The 23,398-nt window shown below is 39.3% G+C and overlaps 2 protein-coding genes and 1 long non-coding RNA gene across 3 annotated transcripts; all 3 read right to left on the bottom strand.

The window, feature by feature from the left end:
* Positions 1 to 2,240: 2,240 nt before the first annotated feature.
* On the bottom strand, positions 2,241 to 3,537 carry LOC149640004 (uncharacterized). Its single transcript, XR_016372318.1, has 3 exons — positions 3,292 to 3,537; positions 3,035 to 3,210; positions 2,241 to 2,979 (listed from the first exon to the last, which is right to left on the bottom strand). It is a non-coding gene; the product is annotated as an uncharacterized LOC149640004 (long non-coding RNA).
* A 13,875-nt stretch (positions 3,538 to 17,412) lies between these two features.
* Positions 17,413 to 18,056, bottom strand: LOC149640003 (sterile alpha motif domain-containing protein 3-like). Its single transcript, XM_089850853.1, has 3 exons — positions 17,733 to 18,056; positions 17,499 to 17,670; positions 17,413 to 17,438 (listed from the first exon to the last, which is right to left on the bottom strand). The coding sequence occupies exons 1-3, from the start codon at positions 17,949 to 17,951 to the stop codon at positions 17,413 to 17,415; spliced, it is 417 nt and encodes a 138-aa protein (XP_089706979.1). The 5' UTR covers positions 17,952 to 18,056.
* A 552-nt stretch (positions 18,057 to 18,608) lies between these two features.
* LOC149640002 (uncharacterized) lies at positions 18,609 to 19,840 on the bottom strand. Its single transcript, XM_089850852.1, has 4 exons — positions 19,686 to 19,840; positions 19,400 to 19,594; positions 19,242 to 19,323; positions 18,609 to 19,154 (listed from the first exon to the last, which is right to left on the bottom strand). Exons 1-4 carry the CDS (start codon positions 19,838 to 19,840, stop codon positions 18,609 to 18,611), a joined length of 978 nt encoding a protein of 325 aa, XP_089706978.1.
* Between the last annotated feature and the right edge of the window lie 3,558 nt (positions 19,841 to 23,398).

Genomic DNA, 23,398 nt, shown 5'->3' with positions numbered 1-23,398 from the left:
CTTAAACTTTCAGATTCAAATTCCCAGCCTACTTGTTCAATGACCATGTTAAGAGAGCATTATTTGTTAAAAATAATATTGTGTTAATTCTACATTTCGAAAAAATGCTGATTTAACAACGTTCAAAGCTTCTGATACCTCGTAAAATCCTTCAAGGTCAGTTTCTACTACGTCACGCCGATCACGCGTACTTTTATAAAACCAGTCTCTTTGGTACGTGCACTGAACACCCCCTGTGTGACGTCGACAAAAATAGTAAACCAACGAGTAAAACTATCAGCTGCCCAAACAATTTTACGAAGCGCAGCTAGATGGGCAACTCCCGTTTCAATCGAAAAAATTATGCATAAGGGGTTTCATACCGTTTCCCCCAGTGTTGCCAGGCCGTTGGTGAGTCAATAGATTGCAGAGTGAAAGCCTAGCAGTTCAGTTTCACTCAGAGCAACCTGACTCGCAGAACTAGGGCCTAACAACACCGCACTGAAGTTTAAACCGAGAGAGGGGGAAGAACTTTCCACAGCCCCTTTATTGAAAACTATCAATGCCGCGCCAAATTGGTAAGTTGCTGTCTGTTCGTGTAACCGCGGCTTAAAAATAAATTCTAGATTTATTGGTTCGTCCAGGGACACCAGCTAAAGGAAATTTGTTGACTCCGTAATTTTTAGCACGGGTGTCATTTATATGGACTCTTTGTTTTAGGCGAGATTGTCACGCCTAGCTTCCTTCCAAAGTAATAATAAATGAAGCATAATTACTTTATAGTATTTTGAAAAAACCGAGGGGACAGACACTGCGAACGCTTAACCCGGTTCACCCTGCAAAACCTCCTTTCAAATCGCTAGCAAATGAACTAATGCCCTATTACTAAGATAGCCAGTGAGAGCTCCTTTTGAGACCCTGTACTTGAACTCGAAACTTAAAGGACAAGCTCAGGTAACATAATATTATAGCCGCGTCAAGCCTATTTTATTCAGATTCGCGCGACATTATTAGTAAACTCGGGAGTCTCGGGCGCTCGCGCTTGGCTTCCGTCGTTCTCGAACTAGCTCGAGCAAGCCTCTAGCATTACGAAGTATAGGTAGTGTCATCCTTACGGAACATATCGCTTCTAAACTTAATGGTGTCTACAATCATAGACGGGAAACACTTCCCGGTATTCAGATCCTTATAAGACCGAGTAGACTATCGATAATATGAAAGCGAACGAGAGACAAAAGCGGGGTCCATGACGTACCGCTTGCCAGGCGCAATCGTCACACTCAATTGTTGAAAGTGCAGCTCAATGTCGATATCTTTTCAGGGTGACCTAAACCATAATCCAATGACCAGATCGTATTTTACCGCAACACACCGTGATGGCACCCCGTATTTTTCGGAGCCAGTCATGTACGTTGACAATTACTTGTGGTCTGAGCGTCACGAGAAGGTTCAACGGGTAACGCCGGGAGCCTTGAACTACCTCGGATTGCTTTCTCCCGTGGTATGTCATGACTCATCTTGGAGGAAAGAGTTATATGGACCGAGGGTATCTCTAACGTACTTCCATCAATGGCAATCATGTCCTATCCAGAATGCTCGTGGCCCCAACCCCCCGCAAGGTCCTCTGGGAGACGTTCATCACCGCGTTGTCCACCAACGAGCCTACTACGTCCCACTCTTTCCTCCTAGGTCTCACTTGACAAAAAACTGAAGGCTTCCATTCCGCGACCGCAGATCTGGTGGGGTGTCATCGTAGCCTGCTTCGCCATCACGGCCGTTGAGACCATCCAGAGTGGATTAAGAGGACTGAGAATCACTCCTCATCGCATCTTCAACATTCTATCTCTCTACTTCGGAGCCCTCTTGGCGAAAGGTAGCGTATGGCGTTTAAACGTATCAATCCTCTAACCATGGACCTTGTCGGCAAATTGACCCTCATAGTATTCGCGGCGTTAAAGGGAGGGTCAAGTAGAAAATCAAGTGATTTTCTCAATGTTAAGGCATTTCCCTATTTTTGCGTCGCTCAGCCTTATCCGGAAGGTGATACAATTAGGCCAATAACAGCGCTAGGGTCGACGGTTCTAGCAAACGCAGCCGGGGTCTACGACTATTGGGAGTGCGCGCTGGGGAGATAAACCGGATGTGAGGAAGCGCTTTAGAACCACGAAATAATTCCTCCTTGACGCGTTTAACATCAGCCGCTGACGTCAAGTACTATTAGAGCCTAGTAGGTATAGGTAATAGAATGGATAGGAGGCAGTTATGCAGGTATAGCGTTTCGGACAGAGGAAATACGGGTTGGACGTGCTCCTTCCTTCTGACCATGCACGGCGTATCAAAAAGCACGAAGAACTTATATAATGTAGCGAGCGGCGTTGCTGGCAGTTAGATGCATTCATTAGTATATTCGTTTCCAACCAAATATTACATATGGACAAACAAAAGCCGCAGTTGTTTTTATTCTTATTAAATGACCAGCAGGTTCTTTTCTGCCTTTGTATTTCACTCAAATCTGACTAACAAGTACTAGGCCTACAAAATAAATGGAATTATGATTGTTTATATTCCACAGAATGCTGTCAATAGCCTAGATTTTGAATTACCAGGGATAGATTTAATTTGAGAAGTAGGAATGGAGAACAGAGTAATATTTGGACGCGCGTCAAAGTACCGGACCCCCTTCCACGGGACGGAGGGGGGCGTATGAAAGAAGAGGCGGAAGGGTCATAGCGATAGAGGAAAGAAGGAATTACGTCACTATTTTTCGACGTCCCCGTCAGCAACGTCATCAAAACGTACCTGTTTAAGTGAGCCAATAAGATAAAAGATTCTACGAGGAAATCGGCTGTAACGGGTACTGGGTAGACAGTTTCTTCGATCAGCGGTTTCTGGCAATTCGAGTACGCTGTTGAGACGTAAACGAAAGCCAATTTCTCGTCAAAAGCTTGAAAAAGCTAGAGGACATTTTTCGTCCCGATGAAGTTGATGGCCAGGGCCTTTCTACAATAATTCAAGGGATAAGAGCGCGACACGCTCTCGAGTAATAAGAAGTTACTTGAGCGGTTCGTTGAACTTTGTGGTGGCGGCCAAATGGAAGACGATGGAAGCGTTTCGCCGTAACATCTCCCTGTCCGACTCGGACAATCCGAGTCCCTCTTGCGAGACATCTCCCCAGACGGCAACTACCTTGGACAGGGCTTCCGGTCTTTTCTCTCGAAGACGGTCGAAGACCTAAACGCGAGCAGGCACCACCACCACCACCGTCCGTTATACGCGCGTCTTACAATTAGGGTTGAAAATGCGCCTTCATACCTTCGATTTGAGCAGATTTTTCAGGCGATCTTCACCCACTGGATCGGTGTCTCTGGAACCTTTGGGCCGAATTAGAACGTAGGCGTTCTTGACAAGAGGACACGAATAGAAAATCTTCTCCAAAAAGATCTAATCGAAATGAAAACATCTTTTAATCGAAGTACAATCGATGGTGGTCGAGCGATAACGCGTCACTCTATCGGCATCATCGCGAGTGAAGGGATCAGGTTACCCCGATTTGGGAAAGATTATGATTTTCTTGGCGAGAAAGCCAGTTACCCCCGTGATGAATACTCCCTTGTTGTCATAAAAATCTAGTACTCCTTGCCTCTGTCCGTCCATAGCGAAACCAAGCGGAGCCGTGACTAGGAAAGGCGATTAATTAATTAACTAATAATTATTTATATTATGGTTAATCGCCATTAAGAAATACGGAGAGTTCCACGCGCATGACATGATACTACTCGGAAAAAGCCAGTTGCTCGGATTCCTCGACGTTATTCTTAAGTTGAAATTTCGAAAAGAACTTTCATCATTTTGGAAATGTAACTTTAACCGCGTTTTCATCAATTGATTTCGACATTTTTACCACCGCGTTGACGCGTTTCTCGGTTTTTGTACTAGGGTAATGGCAGCGACTGACCGAAGGCCTTACCTTAGACTGCGGGAAGATTACGCCGAGTGCCAAGACGCTTTCTCTCCAAGCTCTCAATCGAAACTGAACTTGTAATATTTCTGGGAGAGAAAGAGATTCGGGGAGAGGGTTCGAACTTCGAAACGCCTTGCAAAAAATGCAAACTACGTTAAAACGTAATTACTAATTTCGTCATACTTTTTGCCAAAAGCGAAAATTCTTTTGTCTATCAGAAGTCAATCATTCGACGTAAATAACTAAAGTTTCGCATTAAATTCAACGTTAAAAGTAAATATCTCGAACGAGAAGTATGGCGCGCGCGTTACGTCACCTTCCACTTTCGAACTACATTTCTGAAATATTTTTTAATTATGAATATAATCATATAATAGATGATAATTAGATAAAGTTCTAGGAGGAAATAACCTTGAAGGCCTTAGGCGCTCTTTTGTGGCAGCAACAGCCAACCGTAATTAAGCCAAATCCAAAATAAACCTTAATTACCGATCATAATAAGATGGATGGGCGGCGTAATACGGCGTCTAACCTTTGACCCACGATACTTCTTGATATCAACAAAGATATTAAAATTGGAACTAACTGAAATTATAAGTGCCGTGAAGGGCTTGGGAGCAATGTGACGATCACGTAGCCACTCGCGTACCAAGTCGCCAAAGAAAGTACCGGCGATCTGACTGATTCTGGAAGATTACTCGGCTCTATGAAAATAATGGAATGTGGTTTTCCATTACACCGGTCACTTTGAAGCTGTTTATTGTTGGGACACCGATTTTACCCGAAACGTACCACTCCTCTACCCGTCTCCCATTGTTAGCCCGTCTTAAGAAACCAAGGCGTAGGACAACCAAACCCCCCTCTTAATTTTTCCAAGGTTGGCAATTTCTCGCGAGACCCGCTCTCTATCGCGTATCCGACCCCTCGGTTTGAAAAAAAAAGAAAGAAATGTTTTGAGAAGAGATTGCAATCTAGTTTAGTCAAAGGTCTTTGTGAAGGGTAAAACCCGAGGGGCTCGTCAATACGCCTCCGTGGTGGACATCCCCAGACGGGCCCCTCCTCCCATCATACACAAATGGATAATTTAAACCTCCCCAGGGGTTTTCAGGGGCGAACCCCCAGCAGCATCAGCCAGCGCGTGGCGCCGAAAACAAGATAGAGAGAGACTGAATGTAATAAGTCAGTCAAGGTCCGGGATAAGATTAAAATAGGGCTGGTGGTATTCCCTTTACTGCATGGTTGTTTACCAGGTAGATTTTTGAAAAGACGCTTTACAAGTAGAAAAAAACCACGCTCCCTCTATACAGAATGTAGCCCGAAATCTTATGTCGCAATGAAATAAAACTGGGAAAGTTGAGGGGTTTGGGGGGGGGGGAACTACTTCTCATCGACTATTCATTTGTGATTTTCTCTCGTGTTAGGAAATCCTTCCGCGAGACGTGACAGTCATTTCAAAAAGGCGGAAGATTCCTATTTAGAATGCAAATTATATCCAGGATACCTTGAGTTAATTAAATAGTAATAATTAGGCTAGGGAATTTAAATATGGACTAAAACGTTAGGAAGTTTTATTTCTCGGGTTGACGAAAACTGCAATCATGCAACTGATTTAAGCGCGGTGTTCCGCTTTACGAGAAATACCAGGAATACGTATTTCTTGAAGAATCGACTTTGTTCATGACAAATCATATCCTTAAAGTCGTTGCCATTTATAACGTTCTTTTGTTATAGGCTTAAAAATATTATGGGAAAATGTAAGGAAATCATCTGAAAATATATAGTTTTAAAAGTAAGCCGCGGGAACTTGAAGATCTGAAAATTGATTTAAGATTTAATTCATCATTGAGTCGCTTTCAATGTTCGCCCACTGTTTTTTTACAATCTTTCTGGAACAAAGCCGACTTAACGAGACGCAATACTCTAATTCCGAGTACATCCCTTGATGGGAAACTTTCGTTTTCCACCTCCCGGATGTGTCATCCATATCGCTCGTACACGAGACGCGAACATTTGTTAGGCTGACGCGATCTATCTAGTTTAAATGCGGCTGTCTTTCTTAATTTCAACTCATTTTAGACAGTACAATGTCGCATTCCATCATTTGCGTCTTGTTCCTTAGCTCCTTTCAACTCTTAAACGCCTTGAATCAGACGGATAATTATTTCGTAGGTTTCGTTTAGTACACGTTGACGTTGGCGTTTAAATTTAAAGGTACATTTCAGGATAAATCGGAATACGTCGAAGAAGTTAGACGTCACATGCATGAGGTCAGAGACCAATTTGGTGACGAACTGAAGGACACCTACGAGCGGGACATTACCGATTATATTCGTCGACGCAAAAGATCGAGTAGTACGAGTACTTCGCTTTCCCACGCATTTAATCACGCATAGTTTATCGGTACCAATACCTCGAAGTAGCTATAGTTACCATTTTGAAAAGAATCTACTTCTAGGGATTGGGACCGATCAACGAGTCGTTGTTGCGCGACATAATAATCTGGCTAAAGACGAATTTCTTTTGTCAGTTGGCAAAGGTTGCGATTTGCCTAAGAAAATCGGTATTAACGACGCTTGCATGTGTCAATCGGGACCTCACAAAACCATGGTCGAGTTGGAAATGATCAACGGAGATATATCCGGCAACACCGTAAATCAAACGAAAGATAAACTCGGGAAACATATTTTAAATCAATTCATTCATTGGTATATAGTTGCAAATACCGTGGTGCATCGACAGATGCAGCAGTTCTTGCTCTTCACCCAAGCACAAATGCGTCACCGCCGACAAAGAGATGGTCAAAGTACCGGTAAGTACGCGTCTTCGAGTCGCGACCTTAAAAGACCCGGAAGGTTTCCATTCTAAGTCCCACCCAAAACATGCAAGACTCATCGAAGTTGAAAAACACAAGAAATGCGATTGCGTTTGAGCTCTCGCGAAGCCAACTGTAAAGAGTTCGAAGTAATTGGTCTAGTTCTAACCTTTTCTCGCGAATATTTTAGCTAATTAGTTACCGGTGTCGTCTCTCTCAGATTTTTAACAAGAAAACTTGCAAATGTGCCTGCAAGATTAATCCTAGCATGTGCAGACCGAAAATGAGACCGAATTACCGAGAATGCAGATGCGACTGCAAAAACAACAAAGAATACTCCAGCGGTTCCCTATTCAACACCGATACTTGCGAGTAAGTTAATTTTAATATCGGGCACGCCCATAAATAGACCGAACAACTTAAGCGTTGATTTTTGTCATGGCAGATGCGAAGAAGAAACTCTCGAAGACTATAACAGCGTTTAAATTGCAGCCTTCTTAATAAAAGGAGGCTTTCGTATTTGTTTGCCTCAAAATTCCTATGGGGGGGGGAAGGGTCCTTATTCCGATAGTAAAGCAGTAGCTCCGATTGTCGAATCAAACTTAGGTTTTAACAAATGAAAGGTCGATGTCACAATCTGACTCTGTCGGTAGCCGCTATCGATGTAAGTCAATTAAGTAATCGAATCTGTCCAATTTCTCGCAAGGTAAGACTAATAATTAGGTACTATCCCCGAATGAAGCACAACGCCTTCAAACTGCGCCACGTTCTTTCAACGGAAGGCAATTCGACGGTAGTCGGCCTGAAAGGAAGAGATTTTCAAATCCTCGAAGCTCTGTCGCGAAAATTGCGATTCCTGTGAGGATATAAGCTCCGTTATCCGAGGGACTAGTCATTCCGCGTAATAGGTGGACGGACGCAATTTCAGAGCATTTGACTAGTCGCTCACTCGCTAACTTTGAACACTTAACGAAGATTTATGTTTGTAACGCAGGTACCGGCTTTCAACGTCGTCCAACGGACAGTGGGGTTTCTGCGACCAAAACATGCCGGGAAACCAGTGCTCGGGACTGATAGGAATGGTGGCCCGAAACGTAAGATGACTTAGATAGATGTCCCCCCACCCCCCTTTATGACCACGCATATCGCTTTAAACGCTGAATAGGAGGTTGACGTGGGCATTTCAACGGTGACCCCGACTCCGGAACGCGGTCGCTTCGTGGACTTTTCCTTCCCGTACGCCTACGACGAAATTACCTTCGTCACCAAAGAACCGGAGTCGCACGATTAGGTCGACGACCTCCTTTTCACCAAACCCTTTCAAGTTCAAGTACGTAAAAGGCGCGAGATGAATATATCTGGCGCGATAACAATTATATTGAAACGAACCGAAAAGGTTTGGATCTTTCTGGCTATTTGCTTGCTCGTCTTTACCATTTTGGTCAAAATATCGCACCGCTTTAAACGCTTGGAAGCCCGCCATTTTGGAACCGGCGACATATTCTCCGTCTTAGTCAGGCAAAGTAATTAATACGAATGACGTCACCCATTAGAGCGGGATGGCTATTTGCCGCTCCTATTTTTACAGATTTGCCTTTAAAACCCTTGATTGAAAAACCATCGAGTTGGATGGTGATTTTCACTCTGATCCTAGTAGCCGGTTGCTCGACTAAAATCTACGAATGCATGCTGGCGTCATCAGCCAGCGCCGCTTCCGTCACCACCCCCATAAACACCGTAGAAGACATGGTGGAAGCCGTCATGACTCATGAACGACAATTACGTCATTTCCGCCAGGGAGGGCACGGCCGACCAACAAACTATCATGGTTCGAACTTTGAACCGTTGACAGTAGACGCGGGGGGCGAGGAATTATAATTAGTTTTTACCATTTGAGATAATGCATACAAGGAGGAGTGTTGCTTTTTTTTCAGTTTTCTCAGAATTCCTTCATGAGAACCTTCACGTTTTCGGCGGTGGACTTGGATTTTCCCAAAACGATCCTAGAAGGGCTGGAAATGGTCTTGGCCAGCGATAAGTACGCCTTCGTGGAGCCGAGAGCTCAACTGAAAGCCATGGCTTTGGAGAACAACGTGACGAGCCGGATTCACTTCGCCAAAGAGGCCCTATTCGACGACATTATATCGGTCGTCTTTCGACCCGCCTTTCCTTGCAAAAACGCCATCAAGTACTGGTATTCAAAAATTAATTCGAACCTATTTCGAATTGAGTTAACCCTTCCCTTTCAGGTTGCGTCACTTTGCCAGTTCCGGTTTGCTTTTAAAATGGGGTAAAACCGATCTGAAATTGTTATCAACGAGGGAAAAACGTCAGCGGATGTACATGGAAGTCAAATATTTCGCGCTCGGCGAACTGCGCTTGATTTTCGCATTCCTAGGCGCCGCTTGGATAATATCGCTGGTCTCGTGGCTCGCCCAACCATCCTGGAATTTTATAGGTCAAAAAAATTACGCCCAGTTAAGATTAAAATAAATCTGTAATTATCTCTAAAGATTGTAGTGCAAAATTGAATAAATCGTAGTTAATAACATCCGCGTAGAAAGTAAGTACTAATTTCAAAATTGGAATTCGCCCTCTGTTTGTCGTAGCAATACCTTTTTAGTATGGTTGGATAGGGGACAACTTGGACTATAACATACTCAAAGGACATGTCCGTATCTCTAGTAGAACCAGAGTTACGAGCCTCCAAAGTTTAGTGTAATGCTATTCCTAAGGAGAGGGTTGTTTGTTTACGTTTTGTTTGTTTGTCGTAGCCCTGAGCTTTTAGTATGGTTGGATTGGAGTCAAATTGGACTCTAACATACTCAAAGGACATAACCGTATCTCTAGTAAAACCAATCCATGGATAACCTAGCTAATCCGTGAGTAATTGCGGACATCGCGGTCCCCCGCGAGCGCCCTTCATCATAATTACAAATATACTAATGACAGAAAGAGAGAGAAAAGTAATTATGTAGATGAGTCACGCGAATTTGAAATATAAAAATAAAATGATTTTTTTCCCGTGTAAAATTTCCCCGTTAACCCCTTTTTTTGGGGCAATGATACGTATCGCGTCGCTACGGATACCAATTGAAATAATGTCGTTAACACGTGACTCGCGGTTAGAAACAACAACCTAAGCTCGGATCTTCACTACGCGTCTTGAATCTTGATGTCCCACAACTAAATAATCTTCGTATTTTGAAACAAAAACAAAACTGATATTAAATTTAATTACGAAATTGTGACCGATGGAGAACATTTGTCTTATTTAAATCGTTACAAGAGTGAAAAAAAAATGTAGTCGCGTCTTTTTGGACTTGGGAATTAATAAAAATTAGCTCGTTCATTTTGACTCTTAACCGAACATTTATGACTAATTACGCCTCTCTCCGGGAGTATGGAAAGCTCCGAGTCAAAGTAACCCGCGATTAAATTCAACGATAAGAGTACGTTGTACTAGTCTAGGACGTTACTCTCGAGTTAAGTTGGAATTTGCAGGCATTTTCTATTCGACCCGGAGGGATTAAGGGTACAATTAGAGCTTGGGTATGCAGTCACCGTCAAAGTTTCGTCTCTTAACTATAAACTCAATAGACACACCGAGGGGAAGGACACGATCTAGCGACGCGAAGTCAAATCCTTATAGAGTTTTGTATCTTCTAGGGCGAATGTTAGACGCCTTGAGGGGGGCTAATTAGCGACGCTTCATTTGAGGTCGCGAGACAAAAGTTTACGTGTACGTCTATAATGAAGAATACGGTTGATCGGGTTAGGTGGGCTTTGGGATTGAATCTGGATTAGGCGCGGATTTCAACGGCATTTGCTCCAACAATACGTCGTTGGCATAAACAATTGATTCGTTGTAAATAGTTTCGTTTAGATCAGGTTGGGAATTGTTTTGTGAAAACATAATTTCTAGTGAACGCACTCATATTCCTAGATTACGTTGTAACCCTACCTTTTTAATGAGATTAGACTAAACTTGCTCCTATTTAAAAGTTACCGTACAAGTAGAAGTAATCCGCGAACGATCTACAAATACATCGAATATCCGCTCGGAGGAAGCTGTTGATCTATTGATATTGGGATACAGGCTTCCGAGTTAAGAAGTACTTATAAACAAGAGCGGCTTTGGTAAGAAATATTTACCGACGTTTCATTCTCATTGCGGATATTTTGAAATGTATAAACAAGTTTTTGAAAAATGGTTTTAAAGAGGCTTCGTCATTTCTAGGTAGGCATATCCGAGGAGATAATACTTCGGTATAATTATTGATTTTGGTTATCACGCCACGCGACATGTGTCGCAATTTGCCTCAAAAACTTCATAAACCTCCGAATCGCGATTTTTCGTAATAAAACAAAACTGACAGAATCTTCTATGTTAATCGCGAGTTAATATTAGTTTGCGAATAACCCGATTAATATTTTAATTTAACCGGTAGAATGGGGGAGCCAGCTCTCGGGTCATCTTTTTAAATTCAAAATGCCGCCACCATAAAAAACATGCCATTTTGACTTACCTAGGCCTAAAACTCAATAATCCCGGTGCAATCGACGTCAAATTCTGAGATATCACTTAATCCAAAATGAATGTTGCTTCGATGCAAATGTGGATAAAGTATTGTCACGATAATTAAAACAAAATCGCGTTAATTAATTAATAAGCGCGCAATTTCCGACTAAACACAATGGGACAACAATAACAACGAAACGTTCTAAGCGAATATCAACTACCGAATGAGCAGAAAATGATTCATTTTTCCTACACAAACCACGTAAAACTCCGATATGGACGGATAACTTACTATACTCCGCGGTTTGTGTTGTTTCGGTTTGAACAGCGCGGTCAGTGCAAACAGCGAAATAAACCGGTTATGTCTTATCCCTCTTATATATTAATATTAACACGTCCCGCCGCGGCCGTATTCTGCAGAAAAGTTAAGCTCCTCCTTCTGCCCTTGGCTCGCTGGTTGGACCGTCAACCATTGCCCTTGGCCTTTTAATTGGCTACGTCTACCGATGACGTTCCTTGCCTTGGCTCAGTGATTGGTGCAAATTCCGCGCAGACTCAGATGTAAACTATCAAATTATACACCAAATTCAAAATGTTTTTTCATAAACTGACAAATGAGTTACCGGTTAATCACCGGTTTTACTGGTTGCTTCGGTAACGCTATGTGCTGAACGCACTTACAGCAGACGACATTTCAACACTTTCTATCAACCTCCCGACGTTGATCAACGTGTCGAGTAAAGTGGTGAGTGTAATTTATGAAGGATTAATTAATTTATGAAATATTCAACTAAACTCTTTAATTTTCCCCCTTAAAAATCCGATTTAAATAAAAAAACACCTTTTAATTTATTTCTTTTATTATTTATTACTTATTCAGATTGTGTGGCAACTGTCGATCACAGTATAGAAGTCACTGCAGTAAAAAGGTGAGAGGGCTGATCGCCCGTGGTAACTGAATGGTTAAAGCCTTATTTGAGCACTTAGCATGACCAAAATCGCAAGAGCAACTCCATGATTCGTTCATGCTCTTGTGGCACTAACAATTTCGCACTTATTATATTCTCATGGAATGGTGTGTTGATGAGCGAGATACACCCATACCCTTTAATCAATACTTATCCTTTCCTCTCTCAGACGAGGTATATCTTCCAACTGCTGACGAAAAGGCTTATCCAGAGACTGAGTGTCAAGCCATTTGCGCCTCGCAACTAACACTGGAAGTCGCGGAAGCGCTTTACAATTGCAAATCGACATAACTTATAAAACATAACCAGTAACCATATTTACACCTTCCCAATGATCAGTTACTTGAAAAGTAAGCATTTCAGTATACAGCAATTGGTATAATCACCCCTTTGTTTCTCTGAACATGAATATGGTAAATCTGAAATAGGTCTAATGAATGACAATAGAATAGTTAAGTTATATTTAAAATAGGTATGTGGTCATGAAGACTTCGGAGGATGTAAATTGCAATCATGCAACAGAAAAAAGCAACGAACTCTTGACAGTCAGAAATATGTAAAATTTAATACATGTGGAAAATAAATTGCCGAATTTTTGGGTTTGAGAGTGTATAGGGATCTTTGGGTGCTGGCATAAATAATGTCATCTTGAGTACAGGCTAGACATCATCAACATAATTCTAATGTGAACAGATTAAAAACATGCCATTAACAGTTTTAAAGCATTAATGGCGGTAACAGACTTTTTCTTCTCTTTTAAACCCCTCCCCGGCTCCACTTAGCTCTATGAGGATGACAAGCACTATCCACACAGGCTCACAACCCCTTTTAATAACAGACAAAATATTCCGTATGTTTTTGAATTAATTGACTGCTACAAGAGGTTGGAAACGAAATCACTGTCTCTTACTTTTTGGGTTTTAAAAGATCGTGAGTGATTTCTTTTCCCAACCTCTTGTAGCTATCATTTAATTCAAGACGAAATTAAGAAAAAATTGGCACTGAAACACATTTTAGTTTTTTAATAGTGTACATACGTTACTCGCTGGGCTTTTCATTATCAATTTTAGTCTAAAAAAAAGATTAAAAAGCCGTTGAAATCCATTTTTAACTCTAATACTCGTTAAGCCTAGGCTAATTATAAGCAGACGATACGTATTTTTAAAGAGAGGCTCCAGACGCGATTTCCCAGATCTCCTTTCGAGACTTTGCAGCCACGCTATTGGTTGGAAAATAAAGCTCAAATTTCCTACGAGAGGGGGCACTGGCGTAATGATTTTGGTTAATAACCGTGACGTTCGCGGATCCCATTGCCCTCTACATTATGGAAGCTAGCGTCCGAGACTCCTTTGTCATCTGCTCCTGATAGAGCCAAAGGCGGGGAATTGTTTATGAAGTGTACTTTTTGTTTTTATATCTATATACTTTTGGTAATTTGCTATTTGCATTTATTTGAACTTTTAATTATTATTATTATTTCTAATGTTGTTTGGATACTTTTATAGATTGGAAATGCTGTTCCCCCACCCCTGGCCAAAGCCATAGGCCATGAAATTTTAATGTCGTTAACTTGCAAAGAATAAATTAAAAAGTTTTAGTTTCTGGAAAAAGTTTAATAAGAGGCCAGGCTTATTTGGTTATCTGTTAATGTTAATTTTTAAAAAATTTCATTTTTTTAAAAATTGTAACCTTGAATAATTCCAAGTCAAATGTAAAAAAAATAAAGTTGTGATAATTTCGTTTACTATTCGTTGTTAATCTGAACTGCTTTTAACCTCTCCGAGTGACGATGACGTCACGGAGAGGTATTACACTGGACGTGTCTGTGTCACCGCGTTCGCATTTGGCAAAACGGAGCGAACGTGTTCGCACTTCGCAGATAGCAATAATATCTTCTGCTCCATCATCATCGTTAGGAATAAGAAGTACGCGGAGATCGGCTAGGGTTACGAGAAACGTCTAGCCTCCCCATGGCAACTCCCCCAAAGGTTCACGCAATTGCGGCTCTTCTTATCATTTATAGCATGTTTATAGTGAATATACCCTAAATAAAAAATTGTTAAGAGGCATAGGCTTGAATTCAAACCTCAACAATAGCTATGTTTAAAATTGTTCTAAGAATAAAGTTTCTTAAAACGTTTTAAATAGAGCTAAGCTAAATTAATGACGATTAAAATAATATAAATTTTAATTATTTAAGAAAGACCTCTTTAATTGCGTCTCGATTCGGAGATGTTTATTTTGGGCTGCGTTCAGTAACACTCATCACGGAGTCTTTATCGTTATACGGATACGCTTTGCGCAGTTGGCTGTACCGGAAACTACGGGCTGTCAAGGACATAGTCATCGGTTTTTTTTTTTTTTGCTCTGTTGCCGGGGTAAGCTAGGACTTTAAAAATGGCGCGCGTCAGAGTTTCGGAAAGTTGCGGAGATTTGTTCGTATTGAGTAGAAATGATTTTTGTAAGGAACATTTATATACCGGAAAGAAAGAAATTTTATTAGAAGCATTATAACGCACGTTAAATAATATTAACTTAAATTTGTATTTTTAAAATGTACTTATTAAAGATCTTATTTGTGTTAAGCCTTGGTTAATACAATTTACATTATAATATAGGAAATTTGACATAATTTTCCCTATTCCAACACAAAGAATACTCGCATTGCTTTTTAACCATCGTTTCGCGCTTGTAATCCTCTAAAAAATATATTAATTCTTAGGAATTCATCTCAATTTTAAGTAGGTGATGACTGAGCTGAGAGAGCGAGCGCCGCCATTTTCACCGGAAACGAAAACAACCAGAATGGCCTTGAGAGCCCAAATTTCCCCTCCTCACATTCCCCACCCACAGATTGAGTGAGACGGTGCCGGGAGATGTAATTTTGTACACTAGAAGCTACCGCTTTGCCCCTCCATATAACGATAAAGACTCCGTGCACTCATCAGGAAAAACATCGATGTTTGGGAAAATGTGTTCTTTTGACGTCATGATGACGTTGCAGTTGTTGAACTGCACAATTTCGTGTAATCCATGCTTTTCAAAATGGCGACGATATTATGATGAAGTTATGGCAGAGGCTTAAATAATTATATTTACAAAGATATTGTACTTCAATTCATCAATTAAATCGAAACGCCTACCTCTTAAAACTCTATCATAATCCTTTTTTTACCGAAATAGTACATTGCTTTTTAGTATTATTATCCATAAGGATAATATTTGTCAATTCTTCATTATTCGCAGGAGATTGGGATGTGGTTCCCTCCATTTTTTGAGTCATGGCGCAAAATGACGAAATTTACGTCATGAATCTGATGCTCATCGAAAAAACCTCACAGCTGATTTTTCTGATGGGCATCCGATGAGCATCATGACGTCACGCCCAAAGACCAGGGCCGTCGAGAGAGGGGGGCAATTCGGTCCATTTTCCCGGGGCCCGTACCTCTCGGGGGCCCGGTCAGACATCGACCTTATTTGTTAGTTTTTAGTGGATAATGTTTGTGAAAATATAAATATAATACTTAAAAAATGTTATCTTCAACTAGACTTTAAACAGTAAAAGGCAAAAGAAAATGAAGAGTGGTACAAAGTAAAAAATTGTGGTCTACTTTTAAACCATTAATAGTAAAAACTTTTTTCCTGGATTTAAAACCCTGAAAGTGTACATTTTTAAACCATAATTAAATATAAGGGTTTAATTTAAAACCACTATTTTCCGAGAGTAAAGTTTGAAACCAAAATTTCGGTACATATATAAACCATTAACTAGCTTAAGTGAAACCGGTATCGGGCTATTCTGATAATCAAATGGTTAGCATTTATACCATAATTTTTGATGGGAGTTTCAGAACCACAATTTTAGGTTTAAATATAAACCTTTATACTTCTTTCTTTAGATGATTACGGGCCTGATCATATTGCAAACAGTTTTAATTAAAACCCGTCAAGTACTGATAGTAAACCCTTCCATGTAAATATTAAGTTCAGTGTATACCATTATGATTCTAAAAATATACCCTTTATGGTGTGGCATAAGGATAGAAAGGGTTAATATAGTTGGCCTTAAATGGTTTGCATAGCAAGCCTAAAATGGTTTGCATAGCAAGCCTAAAATGGTTTGCGTATCAATCCTAAAATGGTTTGCGTATCAATCCTAAAATGGTTTATAGAGCAAACCTAAAATGGTTTGCGTTTCAAGCCTAAAATGGTTTGCGTTTCAAGCCTAAAATGGTTTGCGTTTCAAGCCTAAAATGGTTTGCGTTTCAAGCCTAAAATGGTTTGCGTTTCAAGCCTAAAATGGTTTGCGTTTCAAGCCTAAAATGGTTTGCGTTTCAAGCCTAAAATGGTTTGCGTTTCAAGCCTAAAATGGTTTGCGTATCACGCCTAAAATGGTTTATATAGCACGACTAAAACGGTTACTATACTAGGCCTAAAAATGGGTTAGGCCTTACTACCCCAACCCTTAAAGGTTGCATAAGCTATAGTCAAACCAACGAGAGAATAGCGCTGAGCCCCATTGGTTAACATGTATCTCAGCGCTATTCTCTCGCTGGTTTGACTATAGATTAACTTAAAATCATGCATTATAGGCCCTTAAATAGTGTGTGCTTTTTAATTTAAAATATTATGTACACATTGGTTGCGATCAAAATTACTTTGATTTAATTCCAGTTTAGAGTTTTAATTAAGTTAACTTATTGCATTTTTTTGCTAACTGTTTTACTTGGGCGCAAATTTTTGTGGCATTTAAGCCCAGACAACAATTTTCAACAAACGTTAAAGTTTTTAGCAAATTAATTGGATAATGAACATTAAACACCCAATAGCTTGCAAAATAAGCGCACAGTGCTGAAAAAAAATCCTCGGTGCTAGCCACACTTTGCCTATCCACATGCAGCTCCCATTCTTCGGAACAGAAGATATTATTTCCAGAATATACAAGTACAGCACCCTGTGACACTAGAACTTTTGAGACTTCGCTCCTTTTGGAAAAAATCGATTGATGGCATTCCTTTAATTACCAGGTATTAGCATAAGGCTTAATTTAGCTTTGGCACCTAAATTGAAATTTAGTTTTTTTTAATTGGTAACGATAATGAAATATTTTATAAAACTCTTTAATGAGAATTATTTATCACGGAGTTTTAGATTAAAATATAAATGAAATTTACACAGAGAGAAACCACGTGTAAACTGATTAAATAAAATACTCTGTAAATTTCATTAATATTTTGATAGTGAAATATATTTTACTTTGCTGAGATTGCTTGTCTGACAAACTGTCGACTTCTTCCATTAATACTGATCTTAAATCAACAGATTCTTTTTGATTTAAATTCCAAATTTTCCCTGAATACAATTGGAGGGATTCTGCTAATCTTTTCTCTATATTAATCCCAGTTACCCTTTGAAATTCCAAATTTATCTGAAAAAAAAGTGTAATTACTCTTATGTATAATGTTTTAACTAAAAAATACACCGAATTACCTGTCTAATATTACACAGTGATGGGTACGTTTCTAAAAGGCATTGTAACGACTGGTTTTCAATAAGATCTCGCCTACGAGAGTATGTCCGATCCATCATTTTGTCAATGGCCACCCAATCTTTATTATTTTTACGCATTTCTAACTGCATATATTTAATGTGTTGTTTAACACTAATCCCGTCTTCCATATCTTCCAAAACCTTAAATAACAGTTCCATTAGTAAAGATATTTGTTTTTCTCATTTTTTAAGTAAAGATATTTGTTTTTCTCATTTTTAAGTAAAGATAAATAGTTTTCCCAGTTTTAAAGTAAATATATATAGTTTTCCCAGTTTTTACTTTAAAGGGTTAGTGACTCGTTTATTGAAAATTTCTAGTTTTGGTTTTCCTAAGTAAAAGTAGTAAAGTATAGTCGAAGAAAGTTATTCTTTTTGTAATATGAAAAACAAACGCACATTTGAACATACTTCAACAAAAAATAAATTCATTTGTACCCCTGGGGACGTCAATAAGGGTACCATTTGTTATTAAGCCTAATTATTAAAGTAGCGAAAAAGCTGCCGATAAAGAGTTTGGGGAACGTGCTCGTGCGCTCTCGATCATGACGTCACCAGGGGACCGTAACTTTAAACTGATAGAAAAGTTGGAAAAAATTAAATTTCCAAGCTTTGAATACGGGCTTTTCAACAAGACTTAAAAATTATAATGGACTGAATCAATTAGATCTGTTCTATCAGATAGGATTATAATGGTTTTATTTTAAGAGTTTCGATTTTTGGCGACACTAACCCTTTAAGTAAAGATAATTATTTTTATTTTACTTACTGGAATTGGTGGAGATGGTATTTCTTTTGAATGGTTTGCTGACTTTCTAGTTAGTTCTGCTGTTTTCCTGATACGGGTGAAAATGATTTTCGTGAAATTGTCAAGGCTTCAGATTCTTTGTTTAATGATTCTGCATTTTCAGATGCTAGACGTTCAATAACACATTTTTCCAAAATTTCAGACCCAATTTCCGATGTTCCCAAGTGCAAAGATTCTTTATCCAGAGCCTTCGATGTGGTAGATTCTTTGTCTGGGGTTTTCGGCAATGCAGAACCTTTCTCAGGGGTGGTCGAGAAAGTAGAATCTTTCTCTACGGTTTTTGATGTTATTGAATCTAAGTCTGACGAAGCTGTATTTTTTCGTGTCATTGTTAGACTTGAATCTTCATCTTTATTAGAGCTATCAGTTGGAGGACCAAGTCGTTGTTGGTTATTTGCCTCAGCAATTAATGGCACCTTTGATGTCAGGTTTCCAGGAGCGTGGTTTTTATATGAGCTTTTCCCATACTTCTTTTTCGCATTTTGAACTGCCGGAACTCCTTTCAAACTGAAACGAAAGTTCTTATACTTGGCTCGAAGCTGCTTGTACCATGGCTCCTATAAAAACAAGCTTATTCAATTAAACACAATCCTAAAGACTTGGTTCATTATACCTTTGAATACACGAAACAAAGGACTACTTACATATGTTTCATTAGGATTCTGTTTCAAATGTGGATATACAGAAACTAATTTTTGAGCCACGAGCATATGTGATGGGGGATACCTTTAAAAATGATTATTTCGTGCGATATAAATACATAGGCTAAGAAAGAGCAATAACAGTATGTTATTCAACTTACAGAGAATATTTTTTAAGGATATCATGAAAAAGAATGTTGATAAGTTCCCTATTTATCAAGCCTTTATTTTCCTTAGGAATTGCAGCGTAGAGCTCTGCCTTCGTATATGTCTCAGAAAGATCTGGCAAAGTGTAGGTTAGTGAAAAATTTGTACGTGATCCGGTGCCAACGCTCTCCTTTTGAGTATTTACAATCCTGTAATTAATAATTCATATTCATCTCTATCGAACGTACTTGAAAGTACTACTTCAGATTAATAACAAATAACAGTTGTATATTATATTACCATGAAGTACATGTTGCTTGTGGCACTTCATTTTCTGCTTCTGATAATTCATTTACTGCTTCTGACCCTTCATTTACTACTTCTGATCCTTCATTTTCTGTTTCCTTTGCTATCATTAGGTGAGCTTTCTTTCGAGGTAAACATTTTCCTTCCATATTTTCTCTTTTTTTCTGTGTGGATAAATTTAAAAACAGTTATATGAAGAATATTTTCAATACTCTTTTTATGTTCAAGGATGATCGACGCGAGGATAGACGTATTTGGTTTTGCAGTTCATATACTCAACTAGTCAGTACTAGTAAGCCTTTGACAGAGCCTCTTCTAGGCGTCGCTTTATACAAGAACCTTTCACCAATCAAAGAACTGCCTATGACGTATAGAGCTATTTCAGAGGGGGTAATGGCTACGTCACCAATGCTATTTGCCCATAGAGAAAACCCTCATAAAATGGCCGCCCTACACTCAAAGGCAGGCCCAATTTTCGTAGCAGACGAAATTTTTCCCCCACTGAAATAGATCTATGACTTACGTCACTACACGGCTTGCTCTCAGTAACCAGTATCAATCTTATGGAACATCTTTTAAAATTATGGTTCAAGGATAAATAAGCTTACCGTTACAACTCTAGTCTTCATCTTGTTTGCAAATACAGTTTCATCGTCAAGCTCCACGAACTCGTCAAAGTCATGATCATAAAACTTCAAAATTTTTAATATTATCAAGATCAAAGAAAATAACTGTACTTAGTTTGCAGACAAGTGTTGCCAGTCCTTTGTGAGCGCAATTCAAGCACAACAAACATTCTGCCGAATGGCATGAAGTTCAGTTCAGTTCAAATAGCTTCTGAGCCTGAGGCGCACTCAAAAATTACTGGCAACCCTGAAGTGCAGTTAGAGGTAGGAAAGAGGGAAGGAAATTTCTCTACCCCGTTAGTGACGACAGAGTCCTGATTAAACTGAGTAACGAGCGGAAGTATAGCCTTTGATAGTGCTAAGCGAGATGACGCGTACTCTTAAAGCAAAGGAGGCGTAACTAGGTAGGCTAATTTCCGGTCTAGAGCTAGCTTCTAGTAGCGATGAACCGGAAACCGCTCTACCCAGATCACGTGACTTTTCACGCGACATTTTCTGCCCTAGCTTCCGCTCCCTCCCTACTTAATTCTCTCTGCCTCTACATGTACGGGAAATACTGAAATTCCACAGTTAGGGGGGATGACCAGGGCCGGAAATAAGAAAAATTTCTAATCGGACATGTGTCCAGTGATGCCCCCTTTGACAGGAAAATTTATAGGACATTGTCCACTGCAGTGCGAAAAAATTGTGTCGTGCCTTCATAGTCAAGCTATAAAAACTTCGGAAAAATTTACTGGTCAACCGTCCTGTGACCACCTTAGTTTTAAAAAAAATATAGGACATTTTAAAATTTTATTGGACAATGTCCAGTGTCCTGTGCTTATTTCCGGCCCTGGGGATGACACCGAGGTAAGAGATAGGGAGTTGGCACTCTGGATTATCTTCCCATAGACGCTAATACAGCCAAAGGCAGGGAACTGCCAATTTCCTATAGATAGTTTTCACACATGGAGGATTCATACCATTTACACCAGGAGGCCGGTCTATCTGGAGGACAAAAACCCGTCTGCTTTTGTCCTCCAGATAGCCCGGCTTCCTGGTGTAAATGGTATGAATACTCCATGTGTGAAAACTATCTATATAAGCTATGACGTAGAAAGAACTGTTCGCCCGCTCCCTATATTCTCAAGATTATATAACTAAATATTTTTATAGTAGTTTAAAATTTCAATCTTTGAATTCTAAGACCAGATCGAGTAATGGCAAGTTGGCAACCCATGTTAACTTCCCATCGAGCCTAACATAGCAAAAGCCAGGCCACTGCCATTACTGAGTCTGAAACAATGGAATTATACACCATGTTGCTATACTACCGAGTGGAAAATCACTGGGATAAATTTTGAACACCAGATTATACAAGTTTCATTCTTGATTTAATACTTTGAAGTTGTTAAGTTTAATAAAAAAGGCACTTACCTGGTATATAAAACCATTTCCATTATATTCTTGTAAGGAAACGTCTGATTCAAGTTTATCTCGAAAACTTTTAATTGAAGGATTCTTCAACAATATTTTCTTTTTTTCGCCAAAAATTAGAAGCAGTAATATTTCTTCACTAGCCATCTCAAAACTTTAACCTCACCAAGCGAAACTTCTTTGTCCAGTACTTTGTCTAGAAATGTGCGCGTATAGGCGCGCCTATTAGGCACCGTATTTGGGGGCCCGGAGGGGAAAAGCGAAAACCGAATTGAAAAAAACTTTCCTCTGAGTCCTCTCCTATTGAGAAAAGAGAACAAGCTGGTCCAGCAACCAGAACATTTTGCACACCCAATCAATTTATAGGGCATTGGTCCAGTGAGGCATTGACCCCTATAAGTGTCTCAAAGTTATCTTATTTCCGTCCCTGCTTAAAATAAAACCGACGAAATAAATCACAGCTAGAAAAGGTTGAATTGGGGCGGAAATAACTGAAATACTTTGAGCCTCCTGGAAATTTGCGAGAGCGGAAATAATCAGAAAACTTGAAATGTATCCAGGGACTATTCTCTAAAAATTTCAATGATTAAATACCCAAATCCAAATGTAAACATTAGGATTGGTTCCATAAGGAGAGAGAGCTTAAAACCCTATTCTTTAATAGCGTTTTCCTTTGGGTCCTCGCGGAGCGCTCCCAAGGAGCAATAAAAATGGTAGTAGTAGTTTCCAGCTTCGTTAAAGACTGTTTTTGAAGAATATGATCTCCTAGTTTTATTCCTCCATGGGAGCGCTCCGCGAGGACCGAAACGAAAACGCTATAACCCAAATCCAAATCGACATTTGAATCTCCCGCCAAACATTTCACTATCTCAAATTATTCTCTTATTTCTTTAACCCAAATCGACATTTGAATCTCCCGCGAAACACTTACCCAAATGTACGTCACTTCCTCTTTCATTGCATAATTTATAAAACTAATTAATTATGAACATTTTTAACCATTTTTGGATATAATCGATTGTAACACACTTGTCATTAAATTTTCAGGGCTTATACTTAGCTTGAAAAATTGATATTTAAATCTAAGTAGGAGATTCAGTTAAGATTTTATGTTCGGCTCTAAAGCCTTAATAACAATGTTTAGTAAATAAATCATTATTAATGATTTATTTACTAATGTTACATTAATCACAATGTTTAGAGCCCGGCATTATCTATCCATTATCCAAGTTATTTTATCTTCATCCATACTCGAAAATTATCCACATAACTCATATGCTGAATCGTATTATAATCCACAACTTTGTTTATAAATAATCGGTTATCCACCAATTTGTGGATAATGGATAGACAATGCCGAGCTCTAAACATTAATCATAATGTTTAGTAAATAATACAATTAATCGCAGTGTTTTCAAAAATTATACTTCGGTTGAAAATTGATATTTAAATCTAGTAGGAAATTCAGTTAAGATTTGATAATTTTCGTTTTATTTGAACTAGTTTCTATATAGGAACTTAAATCAATTGGCCATTTGTATACACTTACCGACAATTGATTTTACTAATCGGGAATCTGTTTATAACATTAAATCGGAACTTCAAGTGTCACAAGACAGTAGATCACAAAAATTATACCTAGCTTGATAAATTAATATTTAAATC

The sequence above is a fragment of the Phalangium opilio genome, unplaced genomic scaffold, assembly GCF_054372755.1.
Source record: "Phalangium opilio isolate 3A_F unplaced genomic scaffold, DU_Popi_V2 ptg000094l_1, whole genome shotgun sequence".
NCBI classification, from domain to species: Eukaryota; Metazoa; Arthropoda; class Arachnida; order Opiliones; family Phalangiidae; genus Phalangium; species Phalangium opilio.
The sequence above is the reverse complement of the archived record's forward strand: the minus strand, read 5'-3'. Positions and strand labels throughout refer to the sequence as shown.